Source organism: Belonocnema kinseyi, chromosome 3, assembly GCF_010883055.1.
Source record: "Belonocnema kinseyi isolate 2016_QV_RU_SX_M_011 chromosome 3, B_treatae_v1, whole genome shotgun sequence".
Classification (NCBI taxonomy): Eukaryota; Metazoa; Arthropoda; class Insecta; order Hymenoptera; family Cynipidae; genus Belonocnema; species Belonocnema kinseyi.
Genome location: NC_046659.1, coordinates 17,945,528 through 17,963,932, shown reverse-complemented (window position 1 = coordinate 17,963,932; position 18,405 = coordinate 17,945,528). Strand labels below are relative to the sequence as shown.

Sequence of the window (18,405 nt, the reverse complement as noted above, 5' to 3'; positions counted from 1 at the left end):
TATGATCAGCCGTTGGTTTTGTTTGACGGTTCGCATCGGCCAAAGCTCTCGCTGCATTATACACACAATAATTGATAGCCCAGAGGTCGGATTCTCCGGAAACATGTCCACGAAGCTCCTCATCCATTTCAGCCAGATCTTTAGGCTTTAGAGAAACCTTGGTGCTGATGTTTCTCCGGGTGGTAAAGCATCGCTCTTCATCTATTGGATGTCTGCCCGCGGTTGACCTTAGTGTCGCCTCTCTTTCTCTGTTGCCGGCTTGTTCTAGCTGTGGTAGAGTAGGCGTTCCGCTTACATAGCCCCTTTTACGGAGTAGTTTAGCATGGTTTCGCAGACGTAGCTGCGAAAAGTGCGATAGCTCCTGGTGTTTCTCGCACCACAGAGCATGCAGCCGTGCCATGTAACCCCCTTCAGCGGCCACACTCGCATCGTAGCACTCTAGCAAGTCGTGATTCAGTCGCTCCGTCCACCCAAAGGTTGCGAGTTCCCGCCGATCCATCGCATTGAATCCATTTTTATTAGCTCCCCCAGCTCTAGATTGGTCGGCATTGTTGGCCGACCCATTGTCGGAAGCCCTGCGCGTTCTGTTGTTTTGAATCGCACTTACTACAACTATGTTTGGTGTTGTCATTGTTGTTCCCATGAGAAGCTAGGGAAAGGGGTTCGTCCATCCTTGTGGAGCCCCGCATGCAAGGATAAGGCTGCGTACTTTGAGAGGTCGCCCGGTATTCCAGAGTCACCGTTCTAGACACGTCACCCAGGTGCCATTCAGCTTTCGGCACGGTTTTCACACTTCCGTTTGGGGGTTAATTCCTTCGGGATCACCCCTGGACAATTGTCCGCGACTGCCTATTTATTTTTGTAACCATATGCAGAAGAAACCCTTGGTACAGGGACCCTCTATCCGCAACCCGAGGACGCGTGCAGTGGCTTTGTCATAGGCCCTTCGGTTTGATTCTAGAGGAATCAAAACCGAACCGAATGGGGGCCCCTCCGGGATTGTAAATATCACACACTTCACTGTGTGAATTTACCCTCGTACGGACTTTACATTCATAAGGGAAAATTCAGTCGCAGCGTGTAAAAATACCATGCGTCGGTAAAATCACTTTCCTGTGATTGAAAATTACATCGAGATTTTTAGTTTTACCAAAGATCTTTAATTTCACCCCGGCGGAAACTATAACATTTTTTATTTATAATTAATTAAAAATTTAGAATTATTAATCAAATAATATTTGAATACGAAAGCGTCTCTCGTGTTCTTTGTTTATCGATACATTCATCCTTCAATTTTAGAGCATTTTTATTTTTAAAGCGAGGAAATTGACAGCTATGTTCAACTTTGTTGACAGCTTTTACACAAAAATAGAACGAATTCGAGCTACTCCTATTTTAACTATTTTAACGTGTCCGGCTTGTGTTTCTTCAATCTCCATGAAATTGTGCGAAGTTTGAGCTTTCGAGTGTTCGAAACCAGTCGCCCTGATCAACTTTATTTTAGTCTTTCACATAATGAATTTTACATTTTCGCGTGTAAAATTATCGGCCAAATTGGAATATCACAAGAGATTCGTAAAGTTACTCTGATACACGAAGGTCCTTTTATTTATTTCCGGACCGGAGGGACTTGAAGTTGCGGACGGACGACCGGACTTGGTTCGGACATTTTTCTTAGGCGTTCTCTGTGTCGTCGGTAGACTCGAGGTATTAGGAGAGTTGTGGGTCCAATACGTAGTCTGGGTGCCTCACAAGGCAGTGGTGTAGAATTTTGAAGAAGGTCCTCATTTTGGTCGACCTGGATATCAGGATGAGCAACAGTGAGGCCAGTCATTCGCGTGACAACGCGGGTATTTTTGCGGGGGTGCACAGGGTAGATCTGAGAGGTGTGCATTTTAGCGACACGATCAATCGGGTCCATTGTATAGACCTGTCCACTAATCTGTTCTAGAATAGTGAGGGGTCGATTGCGTAACGGGGTAAGGCGGCATTAAAACTTTTTTGGGTATCCGAGAGTTGGTGGTTTCGGACAAAGACTTGGTCTTCGATTTCGTATTTTTGCGCGGATTCTTCAGGAACTTATTTCGGCGCTTTTTTCTTTAGGGCTGGGCCTGACGCTGCCTCACTTTCCGGGTGTTCCTGGAACTGTAAGTGGGTGTGGGTGGTCTTGGGAAGGTCCATTCGCCAGGACGTTTGAGATTAGCTACGAAAAGAACTTAACTGAGAGTGAGCCCAGTTGCAGTGTTACGTCGAGTACGGGTGTTATAAAGAATCTCGGGAATGTGAAGATCCCAGTCTTTGTAAGGCACACAGTTAGGCGTAACCTCATACCTTTTTTAAGGTCATGATTACGGCGTTCGGTTGGATTGGCTCAGGGATGGTAAGTGGGGGTGGTCCAGCAGGAGGTAGACCATTTTTGGCAAGCTTCAAGCCATTTTTCCCCGTAAGTTGGGACCCGTTATCGGTAAGTAGGGCTCTGAGATAACCGAAATGACGGAAAACCTCGCGTTTTACCGTAGCGATTATCTAGGGGTCCTTAGCGTTGCTTAGGGGGAAGGCCTCTGTCCATCTTAAAAAAAGGTCGCTTACTATAAGAAGATAGATTTTTCCTCGTCCCGATCGGGGGTAAGGACTCATTACATCAACTCATTAGGTATCTGGAACGTGGAGAAGCCAGATGCAGGTTATTGTACCGCTGGCTCTCTAGAGACCACCATCGTTAAGGGAATGCTGTTTAAAAAAAATGCTTCTTTTTCCTTAAGAGCCGGTAGTGATGCAAGCTGTTTAATTTTTTAGTCGATTTTACATGTCTCATCATGTGCCTGTTGCGCACTTGTAATGTCATTGTACAGATGACGCGTTTTCATCGACGAAAGGTACGGTGGCTCTTCGGACGTGTGATTTTTATTTTCAAGGGGCACCAGGCGTTCATCGATGAATGGATCCTCCTCATCGTTAATGCCAGAGGGGGCTACCGCTAGGGTCTCAGGGAGTAGGCTTTGACTCGTGAGGCATTTTTCTATAGTGAACGTATGAGTTCCTAGTTGGCAGGCCCATTGTCTGAATTTGCCCCGGGCCTCCTTAGCAGGATGTAGCCATGTGATTGCTTCATCGCCCGTTCTGAAGACGAAGGGATGGCCTCCTACATAGGAAGGAAACTTATTAAGGGCCCAAATTATTGTGAGGCATTCTCGCTCGTTTTTTTCGTAACGGGACTGAGTGGGGGGAAATTTGGCACTGGCGTGGCTGATAATGCTTCGAGTAGAGTCTAACTTGGTTTTGTATAGTACCCTTCCCACTCCTATAGGACTTGCATCGGTTTGCAGGGTGTAGGGTAGTCCGGCGATAGGGCGCCCTAGGCGTTAGGGCTTTTTAAAGAGGGTTTTCACGTTTTGGAAAGCACGTTCTGCTTCTGGGGTCTAGTTCCATCAACTGCCTTGCTTACCGAGGACATTCGTAAGTGGTGCGGCTGTAATGGAAAAATGGGGGACATATTCCTGGATCCATCCACAAATACCTAGGAACTTTTGTAAACTTTTTTTTTATTTGAGAGGGGTGGCTTCAAGTACAGCATTCACGTGCTCGCTCTGGGGGAAGTTGGCTTTGGCGGTGATAACGTAACCGAGAAAGTCGGTTGAGGTTTTTCTGAAGCGGTTTTTTCCTAGCGAACATTTAAGACCGTGAATATTGAAACGTTCCAAAATAAGTTCAACATGATGAATATGTTATTCTTAGGATTGAGACTAGATGATATCATCTAGGTCAACCATACAAAATTTATTGATGCATCCAACAAGGGCGATTTGGGACATTCGCCGTTGGAACGTGCTAGGAGCATTTTTTTAGGCCAAATGGCATAACCTTCAATTGAAAGGTGTTGCCCTGGGGAAGGGTGAAGGCATTGTATTTTTTTGAGCTTGCTTCTTTCGGAACTTGCCAGAAGCCATTACGGAGGTTGATAGTCGAAAAATGCGGATATTTCCTAGACTTTTAAGGGCATCATGAATGTGTGGTAACTCCTGGGATGTATCGACAGTAATGGCGTTTAAGCGTCGGTAATCGACACACAAATTCAGTTTACCGTTTTTACGTATTACGATGACTACTGGGGAACTATAAGGGGAATTTGAGGACTCAAATATTTAATAAGCTGACATTTATTGTGCCTGATCCCAGATAAGCTTGCGTTTTTCTTCTGAACAGGGGTAGGAACGTAGTCGAAATAGTTAGCTAGTTGTGAGTTCTATTTTGTGTTCAGCTGAATGGGTTTGGGTGTCAATTCCGGCACACGGTGTCTTCTAGTTCCACAGTTCCTTGGAGATTAAGAAACGCTCCGGTTTTTGCTATGTCCACTTTTTCTTTCCGAGGACTTATTCGCTTATGCTAGGCTTCAGTTAAGTGCTGGGGGTGTACAAAATTTTCCGTAGACGCGCTGTCAAAAAGGGCCTGTATTTCTTTCTTGTTAAGAATTAGTCGGAAGTGGGGACAAACCGATGACGTCGTTTCGTGGTTTGACGTCTTATCGGGGGGAGGCGTAAGAAGGTGGATTCGGTACAATCATGTGAACTCTCAACCCGTTTGGAGGTTTGGGTTTCTTTCAGTTTCGTCGAATTCGGCCTCTACTGTTCTAGACATAAGGTTGCTGAAATCAGCTGGCTGGGAAGCCCTGATGCCGCGAAGAATTAAGGGACGGAGTAATTCTAAGAGCGTAGCGACCCTAGCTTCTTCGGGGGCATTGGGTTGTAGGCGTTGAAAAAGTAGAGACTTTTTCTGAAGGAAGATAGAAACAGGCTCTTTGTCTCCTTGTTTTTGGGAGTATAGCTGGGAAGTCAGGCGACCTAGTGTGTTGGCCCCATTCTATTTTTGTAGGAATAGTTCCCTGAAACGGGCCCATTCAAAGGGGAGAACACCGAAAATTTCCAACCATCTCGCGGCAATATCTTTTAGGTCTTGAGTTACTAGGGTAATTCGTTGTTCGGCTGGAGTTCCTTGGTTGTGAAAATATTGTTCCATTTGATTTAGGAAGATAGTGGGGTCTTCATAATTATGACCCTGGAACTCTTGAAGGGGGCGTGAGGGGACAGGGAGGGCATTTAGAATTGTCTGCAATGCTTTTAGATTTAGGTAGGGTGCCTAATTAGCATGCACGTGGTTTTTAGCGGGGGGTTATTTCCCACAGGACGTGGATTTGGTCCCAGGGAGGATTACCCATAGGGCCTTGGTTGTCTACAAGCGATAGGTTTCCTGTAGAGTTGGCCATAGTCCCATTGTTTTTGGAGATTACTGCCAGAGGAAAGTTTTTCCTGTGAGTCACACTCCAGGTGAAAGGACTGACGATTCATTGTCGGAGTTCGTTTTGTCATGAGCGCCACTGAGTGTTTATTCACTCCCAGAAGTAAAAATTTTTTGTTGTTTTTTGTTTAAGAGTAACGCATACCCTGAGCAGAGGGAGCACTGTTTATAAGTGGAGTGTGTAGAGTAGAAGATAGTTTTGGAAGTTTCGATTGGATGTTGTAAGGCTGGTTACTTTTTCAAGTAGACCGCTCGTCTACTTGATTTTGTGATCTGCGGTGATGGAGTAGTCACAGGAATCACTGTCGCTCAGGATGAAATTGCGACGACGGCGAGTTACACGGATTGTATTTTTAGATACTCGATTGAACGGGGTGTTAATTGAAATACAGGATACTAATGTAACAGCCTCCGGAGTGTCGTAATTGTCGACCGCGATCCTCAGAAGAGCAGTTTGCTCGGGGAGAGCTCATATCCAATCGTCCGCTCGGGGTATTTATGCGCGGAGAGCAATCAGGAAGTGTCAACGTAATTACTCGGGGGTAGTCGTCTTACGGCACAATCCAACCTCGTAATAGAGGGTGGGGTTGACTCCTGGGGGGATAAGAACCATGAAGGACTACTGGGATCGAGATCCAGGTAAGATGCATCCGCGTTGCGAGGATCGCGGCGCTTTGCGGGAGATGTCCTAAGCGAGAGACAGAGGGAACGTGCGCGAAATCCAAGGGTGGTGTCGTCCGTTTATGGTGACGGTTTGATATCGACGTCGAGACTGACTCGCACTGACACCCTAGACTGGCTGTCGGGAGACAAGGAAGGCAGGACGCTTATCGGTACGGTGATAAGAGCGCCTTGCCGCACGTGGTATGTAGCACAGACATGAGAGAGAGCTAAAAGCTCGTATTCTAACAGAGGGTTGGGTTCTGTGGTGACACGGGGTTTCCACGATGATATGGGGCTTTTCGAGGATGCAATCGAATTTCATTGATATGGGCACGACTCTCTTCGTGCTGATGTTGGATTTCTCCATGTCGCGGGGTGGTCCTTCCGATAAGGGAGTAACTCTCTCCGTAAAGGGAGTCGACTTTGACTGTGCCGTGAAGGAGGCATGCAAATGTTAGAGGGGGGGGGGGGGGGGGGGTAGGGTTCTAATAAGTAAGGAGGCAAGGTAAGGCTGATAATGTCCTTTAATTTAGGAGCATCGATGTGTACGTTCTGTGGGTTCTTGGAAAAGTTACTCTTGGTCTCAAAGCGCGCTATACTTAACGGCTAGCTTGGTGGTGGCGCGCCACTTACAGCGCAAGTGAGGGGGAGGACATTAGCCCGCGATCGCATCGCCAAAATTAACGAGCGAAGATCTTTTCGGAAATGCGGTTAGACGCGGGTGTCGTGCGATTGGTGTGCAGAATAAAGTCCTCTTACAATTTTTTAAATTTCAACTACGTGATTAAATATTATTTTATTATTTAATTAGCGAATTACAACGCCCTCTTTAAAGTGGTATTCTTTGAGATATTACGTGTCATTAATTAAACTTTGTTCTATAATTTTGTCCAGTAATCAAGTAAATTTCTCCTTTATTTGAATTTTTGATTAAGCTGCCATTGGCGCTCATACCCTCGACTAATCAGTCTATAGCACTCGAGCGATTGGGGAATCCACTTCGCAAAATTGTGTTCTTAACTCATTTACTTTATTTTTTGCCATTTTTATCTCAAGTTTTAATTTCATGTATAAAAATACGTACAGATATTAAAGTTGGATCAATTTTCTGTCCGGGTAACAAAGTATTGAGTTTTCGCCCATGGGAAAAAGGATAATCAAATTTGAGGTTTACGATTTTTTCGGCAATTGGTTCCTTCACCGTAGCTATAGTTACATTTGTAAATGCCATTATGCATTTTGAACTAAGCTGTTGCAAGCATCGCACAACCAATAAAAATCGTCATCAGGAATCTGTGTTAAACCTATACATACTAAATGAAACCATTCAATAGGGCATTTGCAACATAATCTGATAATAATATTCGTGGTTTCTATCCAGCGAAAAGGTACCGCCATATTTTAACAGGAGAAAACTGGTTTTTCTTTTTAGCAAATTATGTCAAATCCATCTTTGCATCCAACATCGAATAAGGGTATTTAATTTCTAGGCAGCCTGGTCGACAGCATTTACAACAAACGAAAACATCAGGTGATGCACCGAAAGCAGGACAATCAAGAATTATGATAAATCCCGTAGTTTCCATTACGAAGTTGGTGTGCTTTTTCGTGATATACTCTTTATACTCTTTTCTGGCAATATCCTTATGCTCTAGACCGTACTGAACTGCTCCACTCTTGAACAAAACTGACCGAGGATAACATATTCCCTTAACAAGATACAAAGAGGGCATTTCTAGTGAAGTATGGCATGAAGCCTTAAATTTGAATGCAGTAATCTTCCCAGCTTTAATTGAAACCCAATATAAAATCTTACTTTGGACTAAGGCTTTTTCTATTACAGCTCGCAGTTGTTCCTGTGCGATTGATAAGTCAACAAGGACCTTTCTTAACACTTGTAAAGAATATGCTTCGTAGTCCTCATTGTAGAGTTCCGATAAAAGCTTCGGTAAATTATCTACAACTAGAGTAACTCGATCCGTTCAGAAAGGCTGCATGACTTTCAAGATAGCAGCACCGGGTCTATGGGAGTTGATTGTACTCAAGAAAGCATTTAAAGTTTCATCCTTTAAGGGTAGAACATTCTTCACTTTGATATATCTGAAAAGACCCTTAATTCATTAAATATTTGCAAACATTCAAATTTATCACCATGAAGTTCATTTTCAACCTAGATAGACGTATTTTCAAACAAATAGTTAAAACTGCAACAATATAATTAAATTTTCAATAAATAGTAGAAGTTTTAACCAATAGATATTACATTCTAAACCAAAAATTTAATAATAGACTTTTCAGTGAAAAGGAATTCATTTTCAAGCACAAAAATGAGATTTTTCTACCAAAAAGACAAATTTTAAACCCACAAAGACGAACTTTTTATTCAAAATGCGAACTTTCAATTACACAGTTTATATTGAAATTTTCAAAAAAATAATTAAATTTTGAACCAAATAGCAGAATTTTTACCAATGGAGATGCAATCAGAACCAAAAATATAATAGTATAGTTTTCAATTAAAAAGAATTAACTTTTAGACAAAAAGACTATTTTTCTATCAAAATATGAGTTTGCTATCCAATAGACGAATGTTCAATGAGACAGTTTAACTTTCGACCAAAAACGATGACTTTTTAACAACATAGTGAAATCTTTGAAAAAATAATGAAATGTTGAACCAAATAGCAGAATTTTCAACCAATAAAGATGAATTCTAAAACACAAATATAATAGTAGAGTTTGCAATTTAAAAGAATGAACTTCCAACCAAAAAAGAATAATTTCCAACCAAAAAAAATTTGATATCTAAAGATGAATTTAAAAAAAGGACGAATTTCCTATCCAAAAGACGAATTTTAGAAGAAAAAAATAGTTCAATTTTCAACCAAAAAGATTAACTAAAGAAGACAATTAAAATTCTAACCGAACAGCAGAATTCTTATACAAAGGAGACAAATTCTAAATCAAAAAGATGATACGAGACATTTGAAATAAAAAGAATTAACTGTCAAACAAAAATATAATAGAATTTTTAATAAAAAAGAATATACTTTCAACAAAAAAGACGACTTTTGTACGAAAAGACGAATTTTCAATCATTTTCATAAACCGTATTCATAAACCGCATTTCATAAATCGCAGTGTAAATTTTACGCAAGGGAGGAAGACAACTTTACTTTCATATCCCTGAAATAAACGGAAGTAGTTTATTTGTTTATTTGAAAACATGCCAATTATTAATAAAAAGAAAGTTTTCATTCAAAAATATAAAAAGAACTTTAGTAGTTGAACCATCCATCAACACAAGCTTTAAAATCTTAAATATGCAATATAAAATGAACATTCATTTTTAAACGAAACATTAGCCTTATAATGTTACATATAACACTATATCTTTGATATTTTAACGTACATAGTTGGTGACGCTGAGCATAATTCCAAATAAATCTTCTCTTTTAAAAACCGTCCCGATATTTATTGCAAAAGTAAAAATAACTTACCATCAAAAGATTTCATCTTTCTTCCCCAACAGATTTCTGGAATCTTCTTTGGACTGACAGTTCTTGATACAGAAGGTACAGGCCATGCAGCTAGCTTGCCCGTACATGAAACTGCACTAGATGGAGACCGAAAATGTAAAAAAAACTATTGCTGCCGAATGGTTGCAGATTTCTCTAAGACCGGCGATGTTACAATCCAAGCCAGATACACTTTAGGGTTAATATAGAATTGAGTGCGAAGACACCACACTGCCATCCATTTTAATTTATTTATTTTTATGTGGGCAATCATGTATTTAACTACCCCTCATCCAAGAGGGTATAGCCTATATTCGTTCAGTGGAAGTGCTTTAAATTTGATTTTATATTTCAGAATTTAAATCCTTGTTAAATAGGAATTATCGATTGGTCATTTTAATAAAGCAAGGTACTTAGAATTACATCATAAATAAGTATCCTACGTTTATTCAAAAAAGAAAACCCGTATTTATCTCCCCGTACAAGGATTAACGTTACAGGTATGTGGTTGTTTCTGCAAGGCACATATCTAATGACATAAACCCATATCATACAATGTCTACAAAACGTTGCTGTCACATTTATAGCAACAACAGAAAGAGAGAAAATTGGTAACGATACAGTACTTACCATTTGCTGTACCATTTATTAATAAGTCTACCGTATGGAAGGAATTTTTTATGGACGGCACTTTTCTAACTTCAGTTTCCTCTGTTCATTCCTTTCATGCGGGCCGAAACATAAAAAGAGATTTCGTGTTTATTTCATTGCCTTCCTTTTTATACAAGACAACTCTAGTCCTAAAGAAAACTCACACACTTTCACAAATAATACGCATTCGCGGACGAGCACCTTCACTTCACGAGCACCTTCACTTGCGAACAGGGCGGTTTTTATGATTGACATTACCGTACTTAACACTGACCATATTTTATTACCGTTGCTGCACCGAAATGGTGAATGTCTTAGTTGATTAAAAATATTGAGCCCTTAGCGTTTGGCCGTTGCGAGAAGCACGCTTTTTCAGACGGACGTCATATTTACCACATTTTAATGCGTGATACTGATTTTGTCATTTTTGCTTTCAATGCTATACGGATATATCTTATGCTCTAATTTTGAGAGCTGGGCGCCGTATATCGTGAAAATTTTCCATTTAAAAAATGAATTTTTTATATTTCATTGGGCCCTGATAACCTACAAAATTACCAAGTTTTACCCAATCTACCGAAAGAAATTTTCTCATGCACTCAGTGCGGGTTCCTTTAATTCCTTAATTATATCAGCAATTCAAAGACGCTCGAAACATTCAACCCGTGAAAATAACTTCGTTTTACACCCTGTCAAGCGGGAATATATAACGTATGCATTTGACTCTAATAAATCTGTCTAAACCTGCAACCGCCGAAATCACAGAAAATGGGACGATAATTTTAAATACATACGTGAACTTTGCAGTCCATACTATGAAAAATCAAAAAACATCATTTTCACCCTTTTACAAAATATGACAACTGAGAAAACTCTTACGTCAACCGAAAACTAATAAACTGGACCCGTCATGAAAAGGCTCCTACATGATAACTAAACTTTTTGATAAAACTATGCAGATATTCTGATAAAAAAAACGTTAAGAGATCATATAAATGATACGATGCCTTGTCTTTCAAATAAAGGTGATAGGGATCAAACCAATTCTAATACTTCTGGGAATAGTCACGAAGACTAAAGTACAGTGAAACCATTTAATAGCCCTCCCTTCTATAGCCCTTCCGAGAATTGACGCCGCGTCGCAGTTAGGTGCAAAATAAGCTGCGCGATTATCACTCAGGCGAGCACTCAAGCGTGAACAAACAAAAGCGAAGCGGGCTATAATGAGTTAGTTCCTACCCACCGTCAGTCCCAAAATCGGCGCTATAGAAGTGTTTCACTGATATGTCTATAGTACCCAATTATTACTATGTGATAAAGTATTAAGAGTCCTCACTGAGCAAACAATTCCCGTGTAGCTCGGGTTGGCAAACCAACAGTTCGGGTAGCATCACTTTTTTCACACGAAGGATTTGCGCGCTCGTACGACTTAGACGTGCGAGCAACCCAACTATTCGGGTGCTCACCCGAAACAGCAAGGGCCGAAGTAGTGGAACACCCGTCCGAATACTTCGGGCGCTTGAATGTATACTAATGGTTCTTCCCAGCTGCCACTGCTCTGGATATTTTGAAGTTGATTGTTCATGCGTGAGTTATCAAACAGAACAAACTGTAGATAGTTATCATATGATTTACCAAGGAAACTTTAATCAAGATAAGGTAAATGTGAACTGGTAGTGTTCCACCGGCACTGTTAGTGTGCGAACCCCTAGCTACAGGAGAATTCTTCTCTCAGTATGTCTCGCGATCGATATCAAGACTATTCCGAATTGTAGAGAGATAGAAAAATATAAGATTTTTAAACTTCCAGAAGCTGATATTAACCTAATTGATACAAAAACCCCCGAATATAGTATTTGTGATAGATATGGAAGTTTAAATTGTAATCATTCACCTAACCTACTGCACAAGGCAACCTTTATACCACAACTCAATGTTCACATTATAATACTTACAGGCAAATTAACATTAGACTCCTCATATAAAGATTACATTAAAACTAAAGAAATAGTTCAACCCATTTAAATAGTAGGTAAAAACTGTAATACATATAATAACTACGAAATATTAGATTTATATACTGAGATAGAACAACACTTTCATGAATAGTTTAATGTAACCTCTACTGAGAACGTTCAAAAAAATGATACCCCTGCCCTACGTCACAAACTAATTTAACTACATAAAAAAATATCTAAAAATGGCCTTAGAAAGACACGATGGAGCCTCGACGATACAGAGAATAAATGTGTATTAGCAATATTACCATACAAAAATGATTAAAGACTTGGAAGTAAATAGGTTTAGATTCGTTGCATTACTTGGGATATAGAGCCCTCGCTTTAGGAGCATTGTACTCGATATACAAATCCGTATTAATTGATTGTACAAAGAATTGCGCTTCTAGAAACCTATATTTCTGCTGCGTTAAAACATCCGTTACAAAACAAACTCATGTTATAAACTATAGTATCACAGTTCAACCACTTTTGCAAAGCGATATCGAACTTCTACCTAAAAAGGTTAGAATATAACTTTTAGAGACTAAAATCAGTTTAAAGTGAGGACCAATACGTAAATACCTACATCAATATAGGCCTGTGATGTTTTCATCTAATGGATTTCTTATTATATAATTTTCTCACGATTGAACGAAAATCATGATAAGGAATCCTTATATGAAAAATCAGTAGAATAAAAGAGCCAATTGCTGTGGTGCTATGCAGCCTTAAAGTTTTGAATCCTCATTCGAACTACACGTACAGATGTCGGGGTGGTAAGTTTAACTCCCACAACTTAGGGAGGGGTGGTAATGTAGGTCTACTACTTTTTTGATTTATTACTGTTATCTAGATAAAAATATTCATAGAATTCTAAGACAATTAAAGAATACAACTTTTAAAGTCGGGCAGTTGAGAAATAATGTTTCATACATGGCCCCCTACTACTATTTGTGGCAGAACATTTTTTCGATCAAATAATAATTTTTTTAATCTTGCACACATTTACGAATCATCGTTCTCCTGCCCCCCCCCCCCCCTCGCGCAGTGGGATAGAAGAGCCGGAAATTGTCCAAAAGTGAATTGCTTAGGATAAACAATTTAAATGTTTTCGTGCTAAAAGTAAAAATATAAATGTAGTTGAAAATAAAGTTTTACATAAAAATGTGACATTATTGACAAAAACCAAAAAAAATTTTGATTTCAAAATTTCTATGCATTTTTGTAGATGTTAAATTTGCTAATAGCTTTTAATTGCAAAAAATTTAAGAAACAATTGAAACTGTACTTTTTTGAAATAATGCAGTTACTTTAAAACGAAAATTGATAAGAATAATTGAACTGGATAAACTAGAATCCGCGAATAAGTCGAAGTAACTAGGTGTTTTAAGTACCTAAAATACGGGTATATGATTAGAAAATGCAGCGGCCTCGACAGAAGAATCCTGTTGGAAATGTGGATAAACGGGCCACAAACATAAGGACTGCAGCAAGGCACCCAGGTGTACAATGTGTTCTATAGTTAACCTAAATAGGAGTAAAGCAGCACCAAATCTACTTAAAAAACGGCCAAAGAGAAGGTGGACATGAATGCTCTCTAGCGAGTAATACAAGAAACCAGACCTCTCCAACCAGATCGTGGCAGAGATCCAAGACCTTAAGGATAGAGATCAGGCAGAGTTCTTCTTAGAAAGAGAGACAATTCTCTGAACAAGATATCGGCTTACAGGTCAATATGCCTCTTGGACTTCGTGGGAAAGGTATAAGAAAGACTAATTCTCTAAAGACTGAACAGTCACATGACCGAAGAACATATCTTGTCCCAGAAGCAGTTTAGATTACGTAAGGGGCAGATGACTGTCGATGCGATCCACACAGCAGTCGACATGGCCGGGAAGGCAAGGAAAAAACCCGGAAAGCTAAAAAAAAGGGTTTTGCGCTTCCTTTTCAATAGATATACGAAACGCCTTCAATTTAGCAAGGTGGAAAAACTGCGTCGGCGCTCTAAAAAGCAAAAAGGTCCCAACATACCTAGTTTGTATACTTGACAATTTTCTGAATGATATATGGTGCGGGTGGTTTACGAGGGATATTCTTAGAACATCAAGAAAGAAATGACGTCTGGTGCTCTACAGGACTCAATGGTAGACCCCTCATACAGAATGATATGTATGATGAATTCCTGGAGATAGACTTGCTTGAAGTAACGGAACTGTTAGGATTTGCGGAAGATAGCATGATCGTCTGTTCGGCGGACATCGACATCCTGGCACTGAGGGCGAAAGGGAGTCCAAGAAGAGTCAAACAGTGGATAGGTGGCAAAGCGGGCAGGAACTATGGCTAAAAGCAGGCACAGGAAGATAGATACACCATCTAATTTCGCAGCTACACATGTGGCTGGGATGAAGGCACGGCGAGGTCGGTTCTACCCTACGTAAGAACTTACCGGAAATGGGTGTTTCAACGCGTACCTAAAGCGGTTCGAAGTCAGACGATCCAAATGGACATAGAGGTGAAGGCCGACAATATGGTCTCCCTATTGGTGAATTCCAAGAAAATATGAAGAAGCATAGAGACAATTATTGTGAAAAATATGAGAAAAGAGGTAGAGAGCCGTCGATCTGGTAAAAACGGATAAATAACATCTGACAAAGGTCCATTGCGAAACAGATAACAGAAGAGTCGTCAGTGCAACTATAAAAGAGGCCTCTGCTCGCAATGTTAAAATCCTAACGGGGAATATCGTGAACCGATCTAGAACCGTCTTGGCATAAAATTCGAAGTCAGAGACCTCAAATTCCCCTTAAACCGAGTTTCATACAAATGTATAGAATTTTTTTAATAGTTTTAGCTATTTTTAATTTTTAATTTTTGCCAATTTCGGGGATGGCTCAAATCAAAGATCTTAGTAATAAAATTGAGATAAAGAAATATTTTTTAGGTTGTATCGTTAATTATTATAGCAAAATTAGCAATAAAAATCCGAATTCTTTCTTTTCTATGCCTACGCCTTCGAATCCCTTGCTTAATTTTTCAAATTTAAGCAAATTCTTTTTTTCTTAGGCTTTCATTGATCATTCTGAGAAAGTGCGTGAATTACAAATTAAATATTACAAACCAGTACTTACTTTCTTCTCCTCTGACTGCGTATTTCATGTTTATTTCAGGGCAAAACTGTGACATCTTAGAAGCAACTTCACCAGTTTGAACTGCTAGTTCATAAGTGGGAGATAAACATAAAACTTGAGGATAAGGCTTCGAACTGTCTACTCTACTGAGCATGGCTAAAACAAATGCTGCCGTTTTACCAGTTCCAGACTGAGATTGAGCTATCATATTTTGAGGTCTGAAAATTTAACAATACATAAATGTTTAAAACAATAATATTAATCATAAACAATAAATAAAACAATAACAATAATTAACTATGATATTCTACTATGCATTCTTCTATTCATTATGTTCACATTGAAGCTTCTATGTTTTCGCTCGCTTTTCGCGTTTCGTTTGTCTCGCGAATTTTTCCATCATGCCAATCTGACAGTTTATTAGCATACGTCATTTGACGTCTGATTAGAATATTTTTTCACTTGAAACAACATGATCCCAGCATAACAATACTTTCATTTCAATTTAAATGACGATTGCCCTAATTTGAGACACATTATAACAATTTTTATCCGGCAGTAGGAATGCCTGAGTAATAAATAACATTTTAGATTAAAAACGTTCCAATTTAAACTTTCGAAATTAAAAATGTTCTAAATTATCAATTTTAAATGTGAGTTCTTCAAATACCTATGAACAATTTTTTGTTACTCACTTTTGAAAAGTAACTATTAACAAATTTAACAATATTTGATAGTGAAAGAAAAGCTAAATGATTTCCGCACTGAAAGTCTTAGACTGTGATGTTATACTTGGTAACTATGTAAAATTAAATCATAAAATAATAGGAAACTTAAAATAATTTTAAAGATTTAATGAAAGAAACTCACAATCTAATTTAAAAATATTGTCTCATTTTCAAGAGAATAGAATAACATATCTCTTAAGTTTTGTGAGATAATTGTTATTAATAATGACAATAACGGAAGGTTCCTCTCAGGTCTCACAAGGAAAGAATTTCAGGTGTCCCTCGCCGATTTGATTCTCCCTTAAATATGTTGTAGTACTCGAAAAACTAAGCGATATGTATTTTTTTTTATATCTGCGGAAAAACACTTTAAGGGGGTGAAACAGCCCCTCAAAGATAGGGATCTCAAGTGTCGATTGTATCGTATTTTGCACAAAAACTAAATCGATTTCGATCAAACCTACTGGAAAAGTTTCCTCGTGATGAAAAATGAATAACGTAATTTACTCACAATATATATATATTGAGGGGGTAAAACACCCCTGCATATTTTTAAAGTTGTGCTTAAAAATTTTTAATTCAACGGAAAAAAATTTGAAAATATATATTTTGTAGTTGAAACAAAAATAAAGTTAACGTGTTTCGCCAAAATGAGTTTTAAAAAAAATAATAGGGGTAGCTACCCCTAAACACTTTTTATCTTATGTCTATGATAATATATACTTTCCATACATAAAAAAATTGGGAGATTTGTTTTATAACTATAGATGTAAAATAGAGTCCATGCAACATGAATAAAACAATTACACGGAGGTAAAGCACCACCTAATCATATATAAAATAGCAAAATAAGTTTAAAATTGAGCACAAAAATCCGAAAAAATATGTGTTATATACAAAAAAGAGGATGAAGGTATTTAGGTATTTTTGAGCGAAAAACAGAACTAAGAGGGTAACTACCCCTACATTATTTCGCATTATTAACCTTTTTAATTAAATCTTACGCGCATTATTTACAAACTTTTTATTTTGTGTCTACGATGATACATACTTTCTAGGCATAAAACAATTGGAAAATTTGTTTGATAAAGATGGAAGTAAAAGGAGTCCATCAACGTAATGTATAAAATAGCTAAATAAGTCTAAAATTCAGCAAAAAAACCCGAAAAAATACGTGCTGCATACGAAAAAGAGGATAAAGGTATTTAGGTACTTTTAAGAGATGCACAGCATTGCAGAGGGTAACTAGCCCTAAATTGTTTCGCATTATTAACCTTTCTAATAAAATTTTGTGCACATTATTTTCTGAGTTTGTTCAATATTAATTTTAATGCGATCTGTTGTAAATGAATCACCTTGTTTTTATTCGCATGATAACATTTATCACAGAATGAACAATAATGTATTATTGCGCGTTCTGTGATAAATTTTATTTTGCGAAAAAAACAAGGTGATTTAAACCAAGATGTACGAACCCTTGCAATATAAATACCTCAGAATTCGAAAGAAGATTCATTGTCAGTCTTGTTTTCAACGCCGCTAGTCTGCCCTAATTCTCTTACAATTAGTTTAGTGCTTGTAGCTTTGAACACTGCTACTTTGCCTAACCCAAAGAAGCAAAGACCGACAAACTTCACAGGATTCGCTGAATAAACCAAAAACCACCAAACAGAACGGTAAGTTAACCAGTAAATTTTCCAATTTCTATGTTATACATGAAAAGCCTGAATAGGAGAAGGTGCCCTGTCTTGGACCATTTTGATTTTCCAAATTTTTTGTAACTACTTATTGATTAAATTTGAAAAATTCAAAATAATAGTTTAAAAGGGTGGCCACTCGACCATGTATAGAAATTTTGGTTTATAGATTTTTATCCACATTATTAAATAAAAAAATATTTTAAAAATATTTTAACATTCAATGTTTCTTTTAAACAAAACTTTTCAACCTTCCTACAGGTTTGAAAATGCAGGTGAATCCTTCGAATGTTATAAATTCACTGCTTCCTACATTCCAAACATTAAATATAAAAGAAACTCCAATAAACATAAGGAAAATTGAAATCAAAGAACATTTTGAAGCAATTTTGTTGAATGCCATGGAAGAATTTAACGGGGTGGAGATGATGGTTGAAGAGTCCTTAGATTTCCAAGAACCTTTAAAAAATTTAGATGCACAAATCATAGAGGATGATGCTCAACACCATATTCCTGATCCGCCTTTTTCACCTACGGATAGATGCACAAAAGATGAGGAAGAAATATCATACGACTATAAATTCAGAGCAGTCGAATATTATTAATATATTATTATTATTATTACTATTAATATATATATAATTAAAAATTTGTCATAAGGACAACCGCAGGATTTCGCCGGGAGCGGGTGCTAATCTGAAAAATTGCACCCGCTTCCAGCGAAATCG

At 38.4% G+C, this 18,405-nt stretch overlaps 1 protein-coding gene across 1 annotated transcript in view; it reads right to left on the bottom strand.

Annotated features, from left to right (window-relative positions):
• LOC117169168 (DEAD-box helicase Dbp80) overlaps positions 1-18,405 on the bottom strand; it is a 260,485-nt gene that overhangs the window by 125,993 nt on the left and 116,087 nt on the right. The window contains exon 4 of the mRNA XM_033355394.1: positions 15,253-15,470. Within this exon, the coding sequence (XP_033211285.1) occupies positions 15,253-15,470 (218 nt within the window). The remainder of the gene's footprint in view (positions 1-15,252; positions 15,471-18,405) is intronic.